The sequence below is a fragment of the Aythya marila genome, assembly GCF_965140915.1.
Source record: "Aythya marila genome assembly, chromosome: 28".
NCBI classification, from domain to species: Eukaryota; Metazoa; Chordata; class Aves; order Anseriformes; family Anatidae; genus Aythya; species Aythya marila.
The window spans coordinates 458,924-478,508 of NC_139069.1; the positions used below are offsets into that span (position 1 = coordinate 458,924).

At 50.3% G+C, this 19,585-nt stretch overlaps 2 protein-coding genes across 3 annotated transcripts in view; one reads left to right on the forward strand and one right to left on the reverse strand.

Moving 5' to 3' along the window:
* The first annotated feature begins 368 nt into the window (after positions 1-368).
* METTL3 (methyltransferase 3, N6-adenosine-methyltransferase complex catalytic subunit) lies at positions 369-12,612 on the forward strand. 2 transcript variants are annotated; one of them, XM_082780367.1, is made up of 11 exons: positions 369-485; positions 1,440-1,723; positions 3,785-4,159; positions 5,988-6,163; positions 6,277-6,508; positions 7,595-7,782; positions 9,993-10,031; positions 10,132-10,240; positions 12,105-12,170; positions 12,244-12,356; positions 12,440-12,612. In XM_082780367.1, exons 1-11 carry the CDS (start codon positions 392-394, stop codon positions 12,549-12,551), a joined length of 1,788 nt encoding a protein of 595 aa, XP_082636493.1. In that variant the 5' UTR covers positions 369-391; the 3' UTR covers positions 12,552-12,612. The 2 variants fall into 2 exon arrangements, with proteins under 2 accessions (XP_082636493.1, XP_082636492.1); XM_082780366.1 differs by having other exon boundaries at positions 371-485; positions 1,437-1,723.
* Positions 12,569-19,585, reverse strand: part of TOX4 (TOX high mobility group box family member 4) — a 12,663-nt gene continuing 5,646 nt past the window's right edge. The window contains 4 exon segments of the mRNA XM_082780410.1: positions 12,569-12,902; positions 13,010-13,179; positions 19,259-19,309; positions 19,312-19,578. Coding sequence (XP_082636536.1) covers positions 12,839-12,902; positions 13,010-13,179; positions 19,259-19,309; positions 19,312-19,578 — 552 coding nt within the window. The 3' untranslated portion in view covers positions 12,569-12,838.

The window sequence follows — 19,585 nt, forward strand, 5'->3', positions numbered from 1 at the left end:
CGGGCACCCGCTGCCAGTAACCAACATGGCGCCCGTTGGGGAACCAGAAACAAAATGGCGGCGGTTGCTGTGGCAACGCCCGGCTCCAAGATGGCGGCCGCCAAGCAAAAAAGGCGCGCGTTGCTCCGGAGCCCGCTGCCAGTAACAAAAATGGCGCCCGTTGCCACGGCAACGCGGCTCGGGAAATAGGGCCCGGGAGACAAAATGGCGGCGGTTGCCGTGGCAACGCCCGCTTCCAAGATGGCGGGCGCGGCTTCGCGGCCTGCAGGGAGGAGGCGGCGGGGAGGGCTCGGGGAGGCCTCGGGGAGGCCGTGAAGGGGCTCGGGGAGGCCGGGGCCGGGGGGGAGAGGCCCGGGCAGGGGGCAGAGGCCCCCGGGGGGCGGCGGGGGCGATGTCGGACACCTGGAGCTCGATCCAGGCCCACAAGAAGCAGCTCGACTCCCTGAGGGAGAGGCTGCAGCGGCGGAGGAAGCAGGACCCCTTGGGTGAGGGGGGAAAAGGGGGGGATTTGGGGGGTTTTGGGGGGGATTTGGGGGATTTTGGGGGGTTTGGGGGGAGTTGGAGGGGATTTGGGGGGTTTAAGGGGGGTTTGGGGGGATTCAGGGGAATTTTGGGGGTTTAGGGGGTGTTGGGGGGGTTTGAGGGGCATATGGGGGATTTAGGGGGATTTAAGGGGGGGCTGGGGGTGTTAGGGGAGATTTAGGGGGGTTTAAGGGGGATTGGGGGGGATTTGGGGGAGTTTAGGGGGAATTTGGGGGGTTTAAGGGGGGTTTGGAGGGATTTAGGGCGGATTTGGGGGATTTAAGGAGGGTTTGGGGGGATTTGGGGGATTTAAGGGGGGATTTGGGGGATTTGGAGGGTTTAGGGGGGTTTAAGGGGGATTTGGGGGGGTTAGGGGGAATTTGGGGGCTTTATGGGGGGGTTGGGGGGATTTAGGGGAAGTTGGGTGGGTTTGGGGGGATTTGGGGGGCTTAAGGGGGGTTTAGGGGGAGTTGGGTTTTTTGGGGGGATTCTGTGGGATTTGAGGGGATTCAGTGGGATTTTGGGGCAATTCAGTGGGATTTTAGGGTAATTCAGTAGGATTTTAGGGCAATCCAGTGGGATTTTGGGGCAATTCAGTGGGATTTTGGGGCAAGTCAGTGGGATTTTTGGGAATCAGTGGGATTTTGAGGCAATTCAGTGGGATTTTAGGGTAATTCAGTAGAATTTTGGGGCAATTCAATGGGATTTTGGGGCAATTAGTGGGATTTTGGGGCAATTAGTGGGATTTTGAGGCAATTCAGTGGGATTTTTGGGCAATTAGTGGGATTTTGAGGCAATTCAGTGGGATTTTAGGGCAATTTAGTGGGATTTTTGGGAATTAGTGGGATTTTGGTGGAATTAGTGGGATTTTGGGGCAATTCAGTGGGATTTCACCCCTTTTCTCCCCCCCCCAGCAGCAGCAGACCCCCGCCACGCCGCCCCCTCCCTCCCCCCCCCTCCCCGCACCTCCAGCCCTGCCCCCCCCCCCCCCTCGGGGCCCGGCTTTTTGGGGGACGGGGGGGGAGGGGGAGGAGGGGGGGGGGGAGGGGGAATTTTGGGAGGGGGGGGCAGCCCCCAAATTGGGGGGGAAGAGGATTTGGCCCCCGACCCGGCGCTGGAGCGGCGCCTGCTGCTGCACCTCGCCGACCTGGCCCTGCCCCTCCCCACCGACGCCGCCGCCATCTGCCGAGCCATCGCTGCCGTGAGTTTGGGGTTTTTATTTTTTTTTTTTGGGTTGGAAACCCCAAATTTGATAATAAAGGGGGTGAAAGGGGTCCCGGGTGCACCTAGGGTAGAGGGAGGGGGGGGGATAGGGGAGGAATCGCGCGTAAAGTGCACGCAAGGGGTACGAAATGGCAGAAATCCCACCCAAAATATACGAAGGGGACCCCAAAATGGGAGAAATCCCACCCAAAATGCAGCAAAGGGACCCAAAATGGCAGAAATCCTACCCAAAATGCATCAAAGGGACCCAAAATAGCCAAAATCCCACCCAAAATTCACCGAAGGGACCTGAAATTGTTGAAATCCCACCCAAAATATACTAAGGGGACCCCAAAATGGCAGAAATCCCAGCCAAAATGAACCAAAGATACCCAAAATAGCCAAAATCCCACCCAAAATTCACCAAAGGGACCTGAAATTGTTGAAATCCCACCCAAAATATACCAAAGGGACCCCAAAGTAGCAGAAATCCCACCCAAAATTCACCGAAGGAACCTGAAATTGTTGAAATCCCACCCAAAATATACCAAAGGGACACCAAAATGGCAGAAATCCCACCCAAAATAGCCGAAATCCCACCCAAGATAGACCAAGGGGACCCAAAATGGCAGAAATCCCACCTAAAATATATCAAGGGGATGCCAAAATAGCTGAAATCCCACCCAAAATAGACCAAGGGGACCCAAAATGATAGAAATCTCACCCAAAATACACCTAAGGGACCCCAAAGTAGCCGAAATCCCACCCAAAATATACCAAAGGGACCCCAAAATAGCTGAAATCCCACCCAAAATAGACCAAGGGGACCCCAAAATAGCAGAAATCCCACCCAAAATCGCCAAAATCCCACTCGAAAGGCACAAAAGTGACCCAAAATTGCTGAAAACCCACCCAAAACAGACCAAGGGGACGCCAAAATAGCTACAATCCAACCCAAAATGGATCAAGAGGACCCAAAATCGCCAAAACCCCCACCAACGTAAACCAAGGGGACCCAAAATAGCTGAAATTCCACTCAAAATGTACCAAAGGGACCCAAAATAGCTGAAATTTCACCCAAAATATATCAAGGGGACCCCAAATCCCCACAAATTTCCCCCACTTGTAGACGCCGACCACCTAGCGCACGGTAGCCCCCAAATCCCACCCAAAATCCCCCGAAGAAGCCCCAAAATCCCCAAACCAAGCCCCCAAAATCCCCTAAAACGCAAAAAAAAAAATCAAAAAAATCAATAAATCAATAAAAAATCCCCCAAAAGCCCCAAATCCCCCCAAATTTCCCTTACCTGTAGACGCCGACCACGTAGCGCACGGTAGACCCAAGATCAACCCAAACTCCCCAAACCAAGCCCCAAAACACCCCAAAATCTCCCCCAAATCCCCCAAAATCTCCCAAAAATCCCCCCCAAATTCCCCCAAAATCAAAAAAATATCAAAAAATAAAAAATAAAATAAAATAAAATCCCCCCAAAGCCCCCAAATTCCCCCATATTTCCTACACTTGTAGACGCCAACCACCTAGCGCACGGTAGACCCAAAATCAACGGAGAATCCCCAAACCAAGCCCCCAAAATCCCCAAGAATCCAAAAAATAAGCACAAAAAAGGCAAAAAAAAATAAAAAATCCCCAGAATTCCAAAAAAAAAAATTGATAAAAATCCAAAAAAAGCCGCAAATCCCCCCAAATTTCCGATATTTATAGACGCCGACCACCTAGCGCATGGAAACCCCAAAATCCCACCCAAAATGCCCAAACGAAGCCCCAATAATGCGAAAAAAATGCAAAAAAAATGCAAAAAAAATCCAAAAAAAAAGGAAAAAATCCTGAAAAAGCCCCAAATCTCCCCAGATTTCCCATATTTATAGACGCCGTCCACCTTGCGCATGGAAACCCCAAAATCCCACCCAAAATGCCCAAACGAAGCCCCAAAAATGCCAAAAAAAAGCAAAAAAAATGCAAAAAAATCCAAAAAAAATCCAAAAAAAATCGAAAAAATTCCCAGAAAGTCCCAAAATCCCGCGATTTCGCCCCAACCAGCCCGATGCGCCGGCGGCCCCGCGGACGGTGGAGAGCCTGCTGCAGAAATTCGCCGCCCAGGAGCTGATCGAGGTGCGGCGGGGGCTGCTGGCCGAGGGGCCCACCCTGGTGACCTACGCCGACCACTCCAAGTTGGCCGCCATGACCGGCGCCGAACGGCCCGGCGACGGCGACGCCGACGGCCCCGGGAGGAAACGGCGAGCCGAGCAAGACCCCGGTGGCCCCGGTGGCCCCGGTGGCCCCGGCGGCGCCGGTTCGGCCGCCGAAATCGGGAAGGAGTCGGCCAAAAAGTCGCGGAAGCAAGCGTCCGACGTGGATTTGGAGATTGAGAGTTTGCTCAGCCAGCAGTCCACCAAGGAGCAGCAGAGCAAGAAGGTTGGACGGTGGTGAAAAGGGTTTGGGGGGCGTTGGTGGCATCTCGGGGGGGTTGGTGGTACCTCAAAGGTTGAGGTTTTAGCAAGAAGAAGTCAAGGAAAGAGTTGGGCTTGACCCAAAAGTCTTGGAGAACGTCTTGGTGGCACCAAAAGTGTTGACGTTCTTGAGGTTCTACCATGAAAATGTTGAAGGAAGAGTTGGGTTCAACCCAAAAGTCTTCAGGGATGGCTTGGTGGCACCAAAAATGTTGAGGTTCTACCAAGAAAAAGTCAAGGAAAGAGTTGGGTTTGACCCAAAAGTCTTGAGGGACGGCTTGGTGGCATCTAAAGGGTTGAGGTTTTTAAGGTTCTACCAAGAAAAAGTCAAGAAAGAGTTGGGTTCAACCCAAAAGTCTTCAGGGATGGCTTGGCGGCACCTAAAAGGTTGAGGTTCTTCAACATTTCTTGGTAGAACCTCAAGAAAGAGTTGGGTTTGACCCAAAAGTCTTGAGGGATGGCTTGGTGGCACCAAAAGGGTTGAGGTTCTTGAGGTTCTACCAAGAAAAAGTCAAAGGAAGAGTTGGGTTGACCCCAAAAGTCTTGAGGGACGTCTTGGTGGCATCTAAAGGGTTGAGGTTTTTGAGGTTCTACCAAGAAAAAGTCAAAAAAAGAGTTGGGTTCAACCCAAAGAACCCAAAAGTCTTGAGGGACGTCTTGGTGGCACCTCAGAGGTTGAGTTTCTACCAAGAAGAAGTCAAGAAAAGAGTTGGGTTTGACCCAAAAGTCTTGAGGGACGTCTTGGTGGCATCTAAAAGGTTGAGGTTTTTGAGGTTCTACCAAGAAAAACCTCAAGAAATGGTTGGGTTTAACCCAAAAGTCTTCAGGGACGTCTTGGTGGCATCTAAAGGGTTGAGGTTCTTGAGGTTCTACCAAGAAAAACCTCAAGAAAGAGTTGGGTTCACCCCAAAAATCTTGAGGAACCTCAAGACTTGAGGTTCTTGAGATGTTTTCACCCCAAAAACCTTGAGGGACATCAAGGGTTGAGGTTCTCGAGATGTTTTCACCCCAAAAATCTTGAGGAACATCAAGAGTTGAGGTTCTTGAGATGTTTTCACCCCAAAAATCTTGAGGAACATCAACGGTTGAGGTCCTTGAGATGGTTTCACCCCAAAAATCTTGAGGAACATCAACGGTTGAAGTTCTTGAGATGTTTTCACCCCAAAACCTCAAGGAACATCAAGAGTTGAGGTTCTTGAGATGGTTTCACCCCAAAAGTCTTGAGGAACCTCAAGAGTTGAGGTTCTTGAGATGTTTTCACCCCCAAAACCTCAAGGAACATCAACGGTTGAGGTTCTTGAGATGTTTTCACCCCAAAAGTGTTGAGGAACATCAAGAGTTGAGGTTCTTGAGATATTTTTACCCCAAAACCTCAAGGAACATTAAGAGTTGAGGTTCTTGAGATGGTTTCACCCCAAAAATCTTGAGGAACATCAAGGGTTGAGGTTCTCCAGATGGTTTCACCCCAAAAATCTTGAGGAACCTCAAGAGTTGAGGTTTTTGAGATGTTTTCACCCCAAAACCTTGAGGAACCTCAAGAGTTGAGGTTTTTTAGATGGTTTCACCCCAAAAGTGTTGAGGAACATCAAGAGTTGAGGTTTTTTAGATGGTTTCACCCCAAAAGTCTTGAGGGACATCAAAGGTTGAGGTCCTTGAGATGTTTTCACCCCAAAACCTCAACGAACCAAACCGTTGATCTCCCGCCAAGCTGCACCAACCCCCAAAAAACCCTCAAAAACCCCCAAAAAAACCCCGTAGACGCCCCCACGGGGGTCTCCCGTCCCCTTTTCCAGGTGAGCCAGGAGATCCTGGAGCTCCTCAACACCACCACGGCCAAGGAGCAGTCCATCGTGGAGAAGTTCCGCTCGCGGGGCCGGGCGCAGGTCCAGGAGTTTTGCGACCACGGCACCAAGGAAGAGTGCGTCAAGGCCACGGGCGCCGAGCGGCCGTGCCGCAAGCTCCACTTCCGGTGAGAAAACACCCAAAAAACACCCAAAAATCGGTGAGAAAACACCCCCAAAATCGTCGCGTTTTGACCCAAAACGTCTCGTTGGGGGTCGTCACCTTCTGGCGGGCCACCAGGAGGATCATCAACAAGCACACGGACGAGTCGTTGGGCGACTGCTCCTTCCTCAACACCTGCTTCCACATGGACACCTGCAAGTACGTCCACTACGAGATCGACGCCTGCGCCGAGGCCGCCGCCGCCGCCGCCGCCGGCGCCGAGGCCGCCGCGCCGCCCGGCCGCGACCACGGCCAGGAGCTCGCCCGGCCGCAGCCCGACGCCGGCGCCGACCGCCTCTTCCCGCCTCAGGTAGGGGATCCCGGGGGGACGTTCTTCAGCCTGAGTTGGAGATATGGTGGCGGTGGGCCTCCATTTGGATGTATCTTCATCCTAAGTTGGAGTTAAGATGGTGGTGGACCTCCATTTGGGTGTATCTTCATCCTAAATTGGAGATATGATGGTGGTAGGCCTCCATTTGGTTGTATCTTCATCCTAAGATGGTGGTGGGCCTCCATGGGGTCATATTTTCGTCCTAAATTGGAGATATGATGGTGGTGGGCCTCCATTTGGGTGTATCTTCATCCTAAATTGGAGTTATGGTGGTGGTGGACCTCCATTTGGTTGTATCTTCATCCTAAGATGGTGGTGGACCTCCATTTGGGTGTATTTTCGTCCTAAATTGGAGTTAAGATGGTGGTGGACCTCCATTTGGATGTATTTTCGTCCTAAATTGGAGTTATGGTGGTGGAAGATCTCCATTTGGGTGTATTTTCGTCCTAAGTTGGAGCTAAGATGGTGGTAGGCCTCCATTTGGATGTATCTTCATCCTAAGATGGTGGTGGACCTCCATCACGATGTATTTTCATCCTAAATTGGTGATATGGTGGTGGTGGGCCTCCATTTGGGTGTATTTTCGTCCTAAATTGGACTTATGGTGGTGGTGGACCTCCATTTGGATGTTTTTCATCCCCAAAAGTAGAATTCAAGATGGTGGTAGATCTCCATTTGGGTGTATCTTCATCCTAAATTGGAGTTATGGTGGTGGTGGACCTCCATCGGGGTGTTCTTCACCCAAAATGGGACCTATGATGGCGATGATGGACCTCCATGAGGACGTTTTTCACCCCAAATTGAAGTTACAATGTTGGTAGACCTCCATGGGGACGTTCTTCACCCCAAATAGAACCTACCTTTTCTGGTAGACCTCCGAGAGGACGTTTTTCACCCCAAACTGGAGTTTTGATGCTGGTAGAGCTCCGAGAGGGCGTTTTTCACCCCAAACTGGAGTTTTGATGCTGGTAGACCTCCGAGAGGGCGTTTTTCACCCCAAACTGGAGTTTTGATGCTGGTAGACCTCCATGGGGACGTTTTTTCACCCCGTTCTTCTCCTGGCAGTGGATCTGCTGCGACATCCGCTACCTGGACGTCAGCATCCTGGGCAAGTTCGCGGTGGTGATGGCCGACCCGCCCTGGGACATCCACATGGAGCTGCCCTACGGCACGCTGACCGACGACGAGATGCGGCGCCTCAACATCCCCGTCCTGCAGGACGAGGGCTTCCTCTTCCTCTGGGTCACCGGGAGGTGAGTGGGGGGACACCTCCAGGTCCTCTTGGAGGTCCTCCTTGGGTGGAGCTCTTGGGGATCTTCTTTGGGTGGAGCTCTTGGAGGTTCTCCTTGGTTGGACCTCTTGGAGGTCATCTTGGAGGTCTTCCTTGGTTGGTTCTCTTGGAGATCTTCCTTGGTTGGACCTCTTGGAGATCCTCTTTGGTTGGATCTCTTGGAGATCCTCTTTGGTTGGACCTCTTGGAGATCCTCTTGGAGGTCTTCCTTGGTTGGACCTCTTGGAGATCCTCTTTGGTTGGCCTTCTGGAGGTTCTTTTGGAGATCCTCTTTGGTTGGATCTCTTGGAGATCCTCTTGGAGGTCTTCTTGGTTGGATCTCTTGGAGATCCTCTTTGGTTGGCCTTCTGGAGGTTCTCTTGGAGATCCTCCTGGATTGAACCTCTTGGAGGTCTTCCTTGGTTGGATCTCTTGGAGATCCTCTTGGAGGTTCTCCTGGATTGGATCTCTTGGAGGTTCTCTTGGAGATCCTCTTTGGTTGGCCTTCTGGAGGTCATCTTGGAGGTCTCCTTGGTTGGATCTCTTGGGGATCCTCTTTGGTTGGACCTCTTGGAGATCCTCTTGGAGGTTCTCCTTGGTTGAAGCTCTTGGAGGTCATCTTGGAGGTCTTCCTTGGTTGGATCTCTTGGAGGTTCTCTTGGAGGTCTTCCTTGGTTGGACCTCTTGGGGATCCTCCTTGGTTGACCTTCTGGAGGTCCTCTTGGAGGTCTTCTTGGTTGGATCTCTTGGAGATCCTCTTTGGTTGGATCTCTTGGAGATCCTCTTGGAGGTTCTCCTTGGTTGAACCTCTTGGAGGTTCTTTTGGAGGTCTCCTTGGTTGGATCTCTTGGAGATCCTCTTTGGTTGGATCTCTTGGAGATCCTCTTGGAGGTTCTCCTTGGTTGGACCTCTTGGAGGTCATCTTGGAGATCTTCCTTGGTTGGATCTCTTGGAGATCCTCTTTGGTTGGCCTTCTGGAGGTTCTTTTGGAGATCCTCTTTGGTTGGATCTCTTGGAGATCCTCTTGGAGATCCTCCTTGGTTGGCCTCCTAATTTGGGCCTCCAGGAGGTTCTCTTGAAGCTCAACCTGGATTGGACCTCCTGGAGGTCCTCCTGGTGGTCCTCCATGGTCGACCTCTTCCTTTTGACCTCCTGGAGGTCCTCCTGGAGCTCCTCATTAATTAACCTCCTTAATTGGACCTCCAGGAGGTCCTCCTGGAGCTCTTCATTAATTAACCTCCTTAATTGGACCTCCAGGAGGTCCTTTTTAATTAATCTCCTTAATTGGACCTCCAGGAAGTCCTCCATGGTCGACCTCCATGGTCGACCTCTTCCTTTTGACCTCCTGGAGGTCCTCCTGGAGCTCCTTTTTAATTAACCTCCTTAATTGGACCTCCAGGAGGTCCTCCTGGAGCTCCTCATTAATTAACCTCCTTAATTGGACCTCCAGGGGGTCCTTTTTTAATTAACCTCCCTAATTGGACCTCCTGGAGGTCCTCCATGGTTGACCTCTTCCTTTTGACCTCCTGGAGGTCCTCCTGGAGGTCCTCTTTAATTAACCTCCTTAATTGGACCTCCAGGAGGTCCTCCTGGAGCTCTTCATTAATTAACCTCCTTAATTGGACCTCCAGGAGGTCCTTTTTAATTAACCTCCTTAATTGGACCTCCTGGAGGTCCTCCATGGTTGACCTCTTCCTTTTGACCTCCTGGAGGTCCTCCTGGAGGTCTTTTTTAATTAACCTCCTTAATTGGACCTCCAGGAGGTCCTCCTGGAGCTCCTCATTAATTAACCTCCTTAATTGGACCTCCAGGGGGTCCTTTTTTAATTAACCTCCCTAATTGGACCTCCTGGAGGTCCTCCATGGTTGACCTCTTCCTTTTGACCTCCAGGAGGTCCTCCTGGAGCTCCTCATTAATTAACCTCCTTAATTAGACCTCCAGGAGGTCCTTTTTAATTAACCTCCCTAATTGGACCTCCAGGAAGTCCTCCATGGTTGACCTCATGGAGGTCCTCCATGGTCGACCTCTTCTTTTTGACCTCCTGGAGGTCCTCTTTAATTAACCTCCTTAATTGGACCTCCAGGAGGTCCTCCTGGAGCTCCTCATTAATTAACCTCCTTAATTAGACCTCCAGGAGGTCCTTTTTTAATTAACCTCCCTAATTGGACCTCCATGGTCGACCTCTTTGAACAGGGCGATGGAGCTGGGCCGCGAGTGCCTCAACCTCTGGGGGTGAGTACCCGGAAGCCCCGCCCCCTTTTTTGACCACGCCCTTTTAGGCCACGCCCGCTTCGTGACCACGCCCTCTCTGGCCACGCCCCCGACCATCCAGGTACGAGAGGGTGGACGAGATCATTTGGGTGAAGACCAATCAGCTGCAGCGCATCATCCGCACCGGCCGCACCGGCCACTGGCTCAACCACGGCAAGGAGCACTGCCTGGTAGGCGGCCCCAAAATCCCCCGAAACGGACCCAAAATCGACCCGGAGTGCCCCAGGAAAAAAACGCGGTTCCTAAAGATCCCCCGAAGGACCTGAAACGCCCCAAAAACGGCCGCTAAAGACCCAAAAATGGCCCCTGAGGATGTCTAAAAAAAGAACGGGCCCAAAAGAACGCAAAACGGCCCCAAAATACCCCAAAATGGACCCAAAACAGACCCAAAACGGACCCAAAATACCCCAGGAAAATAAAATGTTTCCTAAAAATCCCCAGATGGCCCTGAAAGACACCAAAAACAGCCCCTAACGACCCAAAAACGGCCCCTAAAGAACTCTAAAAAAGAGTGGCCCCAAAAGAACGCAAAATGGCCCCAAAATACCCCAAAATCAACCATGAAATGGACCCAAAATGGACCCGGAATGTCCCACGGAAAAAAAAGGTTCCTAAAGAGGCGAAAATGGCCCCGAAAGAGGGCAAAAATGGGCACTAAAGACCCCAAAATGGCCCCTGAAGACGTCTAAAAAACATTGCCACCAGAAGAACCCAAAACGGCCCCAAAATACCCAAAAATGAACCCCAAAATGGCCCCAAAATACCCAAGAATTAAACCCAAAATGGACCCAAAATACCCCAGGAAAATAAAACGATTCCTAAAGATTCAAAAACGGCCCCTAAAGACCCCAAAATGGCCCCTGAAGATCTCTGAAAAAGAGTGGCCTCAAAAGAACCCAAAACAGCCCCGAAATACCCAAAAATGAACCCCAAAGTTGACCCAAAATGGACCTGAAATACCCCAGGAATACAAAATGGCCCTTAAAGACCCCAAAATGCTCACAAAAGACCCCAAAATGGCCCTGAAAGTCCTCTAAAAAGGAGTGGCCCCAAAGTACCCAAAAATGGACCCCAAAATGGCCCCAAAATACCCTAAAATTGACCCCAAAATGGACCCAAAATAGCCCAGGAAAATAAAATGGTTCCTAAAGACCCCAAAATAGCCTCTAAAGACCCCAAAACAGCCCCAAAAATCCTCTAAAAAAGAGTGGCCCCAAAAGAACTGAAGACGGCCCCAAAACACCCCAAAACAGACCCAGAAATTGACCCAAAACAGACCCAAAATACCCCAGGAAAATAAAATGTTTCCTAAAGATCCCCAAATGGCCCTGAAAGACCCCAAAAATGGCCCCTAAAGACCCCAAAACTGCCCCTAAAGACCTCTAAAAAAGAGTGACCCCAAAAGAACCCAAAACGGCCCCAAAATGTACCCAAAATACCCCCCAAAAACCCAAAATGACCTCTGAAGACCCTGAAATGGCCCCAAAATACCCAAAAGTTGACCCCAAAAGACCCCAAAATGGCCCTAAAATACCCCAGAAAAATAAAATAGCCTTAGAAGACCCCAAAATACCCCAAAAGGACCCCAAAATCGACGCCAAAAGACCCCAAAATCGACGCCAAAAGACCCCAAAATCGACGCCAAAAAAGGACCCTCAGGAATGGACGCCAAAAAGACCCCAAAAATGGCCCCCAAACGACCCCAAAATGGCCCCAAATACCCCAAAATGGCCCCAAATCCCCCTAAAATGGCCCCAAACAACCCAAAAATGGCCCGAAACAACCCCAAAACGGCCCCAAACCCCCCCCAAAATGCCCCCGAACCCCTTTGGGATGCCCCCAAATCCCTGAGACGACCCCAAAACCTCCAGAATTTCCCCCAAACGCCCCCAAAACAGCCCTAAACCACCCCGAAGTGCCCTCAAGACCCCAAAACGGCGCCAAATCCGCCCGAAACGACCCCAAATCTTCTCGAGACGCCCCCAACCACCCCAAAAACCCCGCTAAAAACCCCAAATTTTTATTCCCCTCCAGGTCGGGGTGAAGGGAAACCCCCAAGGCTTCAACCGGGGCTTGGACTGCGACGTCATCGTGGCCGAGGCGAGTGGAAAAACCCCAAAACGCCCCCAAATGGCCCAAAATCCTACAAACTGAGCCCAAATCCCCTTTATAGGTTCGCTCCACCAGCCATAAACCCGATGAGATTTACGGGATGATCGAGCGCCTCTCCCCCGGCACCCGAAAAATCGAGCTTTTTGGGCGACCCCATAACGTCCAGCCCAACTGGTGAGCGACCCCATAAACCCTTTTCCGCCCCATTTAACCTTTTTTTTTAGGATTTTAACCAAAAAAGCCCTTTTTCGCCCCAGGATCACCTTGGGGAACCAGCTGGACGGGATCCACCTGCTCGACCCCGATGTGGTGGCGCAGTTCAAGCAGCATTACCCCGACGGGATCATCTCCAAACCCAAAAATATGTGAAAAAAGGGGGAAAAAAGTCAAGGGCGGGGCGAATTTTAATAAATTTGGGGTTTTTAGGGAACGGGGACGTGTTTTTTTTTTAGGGAAAATAACATTTTTAGGGTCGATGTCGGGTTTTGGGGTGCTGAGATTTGGGGTGGGGAGGTTTCGGGGCGTGGGGAAGGCGAAGGAGGGGGATGGAGGTTTTTGGTTTGGCTCGAAACGGGGAGAATTTACCCCAAAAGGCGCATCGGGGTTTTCTTCGGCTTTTGGGGTGGCGGGCGTGGATTTTTGGGGCGAAACCCGGCTTATTTGACGAAAACCACGCTGGTGCTGGCGTTGCGGGCGGCCAGCCAGGCCAGGAAGACGTCCCTGGGGGCGGAAACGGGGGCGAGTTACGGGGTTTTTTATAGGGCGGGGAGGACGGGGAGGGTTTTGGGGCGAAAAAGGGGGATTTAGGGTTTTTTTTGGGGTCTTACCGGCAGTGTTTGACCACGCACTCGCTGCTGCAGTACTCGTTGTCCCAGTCGGAGCTGGGCACGGGGGGGTTGTCGCACCCCGAACGCACGCAACGGGGTCGGGGGGATTCGGGGCCGGGGGCCGGGGATTCGGCCACCAGCTCCAGGGACATCGGGGTGGGGGATTCCACCTGGGGGGGGAGAAAAAAAAGGGAGTTTTGGGGTTTTTTGGGGAAGTTCTGGGGGTTTTAGGGGTTTTGGGGTCTTAAAGGAGTGATGGGGGATCCTAAAAGGGGTCCAGGAGATCCTAAAGGCCCTTAAATGGCCCCAAAATCCTGCAAAGTGACCCCAAATCCCTCCAAAGGACCCCAAAAGCCTTCTAAAATACCTCAAAATTTACTCAGGAATTCCGAAATCTCTCAAAGGGACCCCAAAATCTCTCAAATTGACCCCAAAATCCCTCAAAGTGACCCCAAAATCTACCCAGGTATTCATAAATCCCTCAAAGGGACACCAAAATCCCTTAAAATGACCCCAAAATCTACCCAGGAATTACTGAATCCCTCCAAAAGACCCCAAAATCCCTCCAAGAGACCCCAACATCCTTCCAAAAGACCCCAAAATCTCTCAATGTGACCCCAAAATCCCTCCAAGAGACCCCAAAATCCTTCCAAAAGACCCCAAAATCTCTCAATGTGACCCCAAAATCCCTCTAAATGACCCCAAAATCCTTCCAAGAGACCCCAAAATTCACCCCAGGTATTCATAAATCCCTCAAAGTGACCCCAAAATCTCTCTAAAGGACCCCAAAATCTACCCAGGAATTCCTAAATCCCTCCAAGAGACCCCAAAATCCTTACAAGAGACCCCAAAATCTCTCAAAGTCACCCCAAAATCCACCCAGGAATTCCTAAATCACTTAAAGAAACCCCAAAATCCCTCAAAGTGACCCCAAATTCCTTCCAAAAGACCCCAAAATCCCCCAAAGAGACCCCAAAACCCACCCAGGAATTCCTAAATGCTTCAAAGGGACCCCAAAATCCTCCCAAAAGACCCCAAAATCCCTCCAAGTGACCCCAAAATGCCCCCAGGAATTCCTGGGATTCGGGGCCGGGGGCCGGGGATTCGGCCACCAGCTCCAGGGACATCGGGGTGGGGGATTCCACCTGGGGGGGAGGAAAAAAAAGGGAGTTTTGGGGTTTTTTGGGGGGTTGGAGGTGTTAAAGGAGTGATGGGGGATCCTAAAAGGGGTCCAGGAGATCCTAAAGGACCTTAAAAGGACCCAAAATCCAGGCAGGAGTTGAGAAATCCTATAAAGAAACCCCAAAATCCCTTTAAATGACCCCAAAATCCCTCTAAATGACCCCAAAATCCACCCAGGAATTACTAAATCCCTCAAAGCGACCCCAAAATCCTTCCAAAAGACCCCAAAATCTACCCAGGTATTACTAAATCCCTCCAAAAGACCCCAAAATCCCTCAAAGAGACCCCAGAATCCACCCAGGAATTCCTAATTCCCTCTAAGAGATCCCAAAATCATTACAAAAACCCCAAAATCCTGCCAAAAGACCCCAAAATCTACCCAGGAATTACTAAATCCCTCCAAAAGACACCAAAACTCCTCAAAGAGACCCCAAAATCCTTCCAAAAGACCCCAAAATCCCTCAAAGAGACCCCAAAATCCACCCAGGTATCTTTAAATCCCACAAAGAGACCCCAAAATCCATCAAAGTGACCCAAAAATCCTTCTAAAAGACCCCAAAATCCACCCAGGAGTTCCTAAATCACTTAAAGAAACCCCAAAATCCCTCAAAATGCCCCCAAAATCCCTCCAAGTGACCCCAAAATGCCCCCAGGAATTCCTGGGATTTGGGGCCGGGGGCCGGGGATTCGGCCACCAGCTCCAGGGACATCGGGGTGGGGGATTCCACTTGGGGGAGGACGGAAAAATTGGGGTTTTAGGGTTTTTTGGGGGGTTGGAGGTGTTAAAGGAGTGATGGGGGATCCTAAAAGGGGTCCAGGAGATCCTAAAGGACCTTAAAAGGACCCAAAATCCAGGCAGGAGTTGAGAAATCCTATAAAGAAACCCCAAAATCCCGCAAAAAGACCCCAAAATCCTTCCAAAATACCTCAAAATTTACTCAGGAATTCCTAAATCCCTCCAAAAGACCCCCAAATCCCGCCAAAAGACCCCCAAATCCCACCAAAAGACCCCAAAATCCACCCAGCAATTCCTAAACCCCTCAAAGGGACCCCAAAATCATTCCAAAAGACCCCAAAATCCCTTTAAATGACCCCAAAATGTACCCAGGAATTCCCAAATCCCTCCAAACGACCCCAAAATCCCTCTAAATGACCCCAAAATCCTTCCAAGAGACCCCAAAACCTACCCAGGAATTACTAAATCCCTCAAAGTGACCCCAAAATCCTTCCAAAAGACCCCAAAATCTACCCAGGTATTACTAAATCCCTCCAAAAGACCCCAAAATCCCTCCAAGAGACCCCAAAATCCTTACAAAAGACACCAAAATCTCTCAAAGTGACCTCAAAATCCCTCAAAGAGACCCCAAAATCCACCCAGGTATCTTTAAATCCCACAAAGAGACCCCAAAATCCATCAAAGTGACCCAAAAATCCTTCTAAAAGACCCCAAAATCCACCCAGGAGTTCCTAAATCACTTAAAGAAACCCCAAAATCCCTCAAAATGCCCCCAAAATCCCTCCAAGTGACCCCAAAATGCCCCCAGGAATTCCTGGGATTCGGGGCCGGGGGCCGGGGATTCGGCCACCAGCTCCAGGGACATCGGGGTGGGGGATTCCACCTGGGGGGGGGAGGAAAAAAAAGGGAGTTTTGGGGTTTTTTGGGGGGTTGGAGGTGTTAAAGGAGTGATGGGGGATCCTAAAAGGGGTCCAGGAGATCCTAAAGGACCTTAAAAGGACCCAAAATCCAGGCAGGAGTTCAGAAATCCTTCAAAGTGACCCCAAAATCCCTTTAAATGACCCCCAAATCCCTCTAAATGACCCCAAAATCCACCCAGGAATTCCTAAATCCCTCAAAGTGACCCCAAAATCCTTCCAAAAGACCCCAAAATCTACCCAGGTATTACTAAATCCCTCCAAAAGACCCCAAAATCCCTCAAAGAGACCCCAGAATCCACCCAGGAATTCCTAAATCCCTCAAAGGGACCCCAAAATCCCTCAAAGTGACCCCAAAATCCACCCAGGAATTCTTAATTCCCTCCAAAAGACCCCAAAATCCCACTAAATGACCCCAAAATCCTTACAAAAGACACCAAAATCTCTCAAAGAGACCCTCAAATCCACCCAGGAATTCCTAAATCACTCCAAAGGACACCAAAATCCCTAAAAAAAGACCCCAAAAACCCTAAAAAATACCCCAAAATCCACCCAGGAATTCCTAAATCGCTTAAAGAAACCCCAAAATCCCTCAAAATGCCCCCAAAATCCCTAAAAAAGACCCCAAAATGCCCCCAGGAATTCCTGGGATTCGGGGCCGGGGGCCGGGGATTCGGCCACCAGCTCCAGGGACATCGGGGTGGGGGATTCCACCTGGGGGGGGGGACGGAAAAATTGGGGTTTTAGGGTTTTTTGGGGGGTTGGAGGTGTTAAAGGAGTGATGGGGGATCCTAAAAGGGGTCCAGGAGATCCTAAAGGACCTTAAAAGGACCCAAAATCCAGGCAGGAGTTCAGAAATCCTTCAAAGTGACCCCAAAATCCCTTTAAATGACCCCCAAATCCCTCTAAATGACCCCAAAATATACCCAGGAATTACTAAATCCCTCCAAAAGACACCAAAATCCCTCAAATAGACCCCAAAATCCACCCAGGAATTCTTAAATCACTTCAAGAAACCCCAAAATCTGTCAAAGTGACCCCAAAATCCTTCCAAAAGACCCCAAAATCTACCCAGGTATTCATAAATCCCTCAAAGAGACCCCAAAATCCCTTTAAATGACCCCAAAATCTATCTAGGAATTACTAAATCCCTCCAAAAGACCTCAAAATCCTGCCAGAAGACCCCAAAATCCCGCCAAAAGACCCCAAAATCCCTCTAAATGACCCCAAAATCTACCCAGGAATTCCCAAATCCCTCAAAGGGACCCCAAAATCTCTCAAAGTGACCCCAAAATCCCTTTAAATGACCCCCAAATCCACCCAGGAATTCCTAAATCCCTCCCAAAAGAACCCAAAATTCCTCCAAGGGACCCCAGAATCCACCCAGGAATTCCTAAATCCCTCAAAGGGACCCCAAAATCCCTCAAAGTGACCCCAAAATCCACCCAGGAATTCTTAATTCCCTCCAAAAGACCCCAAAATCCCACTAAATGACCCCCAAATCCCTCCAAAAGACCCCAAAATCCTTACAAAAGACCCCAAAATCTCTCAAAGTGACCCCAAAATCCCTCAAAGAGACCCCAAAATCCCTCCAAAAGACCCCAAAATCCATCCAGGAATTCCTAAATTCCCCCAAATTTCCCCCAAATCTCTCCAAATTCCCCCAAATTTCCCCAGAATCCCTGCAAATTTTCCCAATTTTCCCCCAAATCCCTCCAAATTTCCCCCTAATCCCCCAAATTTCCCTATTTTTCCCCCAAATTTCCCCCAAACCCCCCAAATTTCCCCATTTTTTCCCCAAATCCCTCCAAATTCTCACAATTTTCTCCCAAATTCCCCCAAATCTCCAAAATTTTCTCAATTTTCTCCCCTAATTTTCCTTAAATCCATCCAAATTTCCCCAAATCCCTGAAACTTCCCCCAAATTCCCAAAATTTCCCCCAAATCCCTGAAACTTCCCCCAAATTTTCCCAATTTTCCCCCAAATCCCTCCAATTTTCCCCCAAACCCCTGAAATTTCCCCCGAATCCCTGAAATTTCCAAATTTCCCCCATTTTTCCCCTAAACCTCTCCAAATCCCTCCAAACTTTCCCAATTTTCCCCCAAATTTTCCCAATTTTCCCCCAAATCCCCAAAATTTCCCCCAAATTTTCCCAATTTCCCCCCAAATCACCAAATTTCCCCCAAACCCCTGAAATTTCCCCCAAATCCCTGAAATTTCCAAATTTCCCCCATTTTTTCCCTAAATCCCTCCAAATCCCTCCAATTTTCCCCCAAATTTTCCCAATTTTCCCCCCAAATCCCTCCAAATTTCCCCCAAATCCCTGAAATTTCCTCCAAATCCCTGAAATTTCCAAATTTCCCCCATTATTTCCCCTAAATCCCTCCAAATCCCCCCAAATTTTCCCAATTTTCCCCCAAATCCCTCCAAATTTCCCCCAAATCCCTGAAATTTCCCCCAAATCCCTGAAATTTCCCCCAAATCCCCGAAATTTCCCCCAAATTTTCCCAATTTTCCCCCAAATCCCTCCAAATTTCCCCCAAACCTCCCTAATTTCCCCCAAATTTCCCCCAAATCCCTCCAAATTTCCCCCAAATCCCTGAAATTTCCAAATTTCCCCCATTTTTCCCCTAAATTCCTCCAAATCCCTCCAAATTTTCCCCCAAATTCTCCCAATTTTCCCCCAAATTCTCCCAATTTTCCCCCAAATCCCCCAAAATTTCCAAATTTCCCCCATTTTTCCCCTAAATCCCTCCAAATCCCTCCAAATTTCCCCCATTTTTTCCCTAAATTCCCCCAAATCCCTTCAAATTTTCCCCCAAATCCCTCCAAATTTCCCCCAAATCCCTGAAGTTTCCCCCAAATCACCGAAATTTCCCCCAAATTTCCCCCAAATCCCTGAAATTTCCAAATTTCCCCCATTTTTCCCCTAAATCCCTCCAAATCCCTCCAAATCTTCCCAATTTTCCTCCAAATTCTCCCAATTTTCCCCCAAATCCCCCTAATTTCCCCCAAATCCCTCCAAATTTCCCCCAAATCCCCGAAATTTCCCCCAAATTTTCCCAATTTTTCCCCCAAATTTTCCCAATTTTTCCCCCAAATCACCAAATTTCCCCCAAATTTCCCCCAAACCCCTGAAATTTCCCCCAAATCCCGGAAACTTCCAAATTTCCCCCATTTTTCCCCCAAACCCCCAAATTTTCCCAATTTTTCCCCCAAATTCCCTCCAAATTTTCCCAATTTCCCCCATTTTTCCCCCACATTTTCCCAATTTTTCCCCCAAATTCCCTCCAAATTTTCCCAATTCCCCCCCAAACCCCCCCCAAACCCCCCCAAACCCCCCTAACCCCCCCAACCCCCCAATTTTCCCCCAAATCCCCAAATTTCCCCCAAAACCCCCCCCTCCACATTACCTCCGGCACCACGTCCCCGGCGATCATCTCCACGGCCTCCGGCGAGGCCGCCCCGGCTCTGCCCCCCCCTTGCCCGGCGGCCTCCTGGGGGGCGGAGGCCGAATTTTGGGGTCCCCCCCCCGTGGTGGAGGGCCTCGGGGAGGCCCAAATTTGGGAGGTGGAGGCCGGGGGGGGGGCAGGATCTTGATTTGGAGGGGGGGAGGCTGCTGGGGGAGGAGGCGGCCTCCCTTTTGGGGAGGGGGCTGCTGCATGGCTTGGAGGGGGGGGGGAGGCTGGAGGACGGCGGAGGCCGGGTTGGGAGGCTGGGGGGGGGGCATTTGTTGGAGG

What these genes read in the sequence shown, in the direction of transcription:
- METTL3 (XM_082780366.1), top strand. Translation starts at nt 392, where the DNA reads ATGTCGGACACCTGGAGCTCGATCCAGGCCCACAAGAAGCAGCTCGAC. An exon ending in TGCCGCAAGCTCCACTTCCG is followed by an intron (nt 6,164 to 6,276) that starts GTGAGAAAACAC and finishes GCGGGCCACCAG; the next exon opens with GAGGATCATCAACAAGCACA. An exon ending in GCGACGTCATCGTGGCCGAG is followed by an intron (nt 12,171 to 12,243) that starts GCGAGTGGAAAA and finishes TCCCCTTTATAG; the next exon opens with GTTCGCTCCACCAGCCATAA.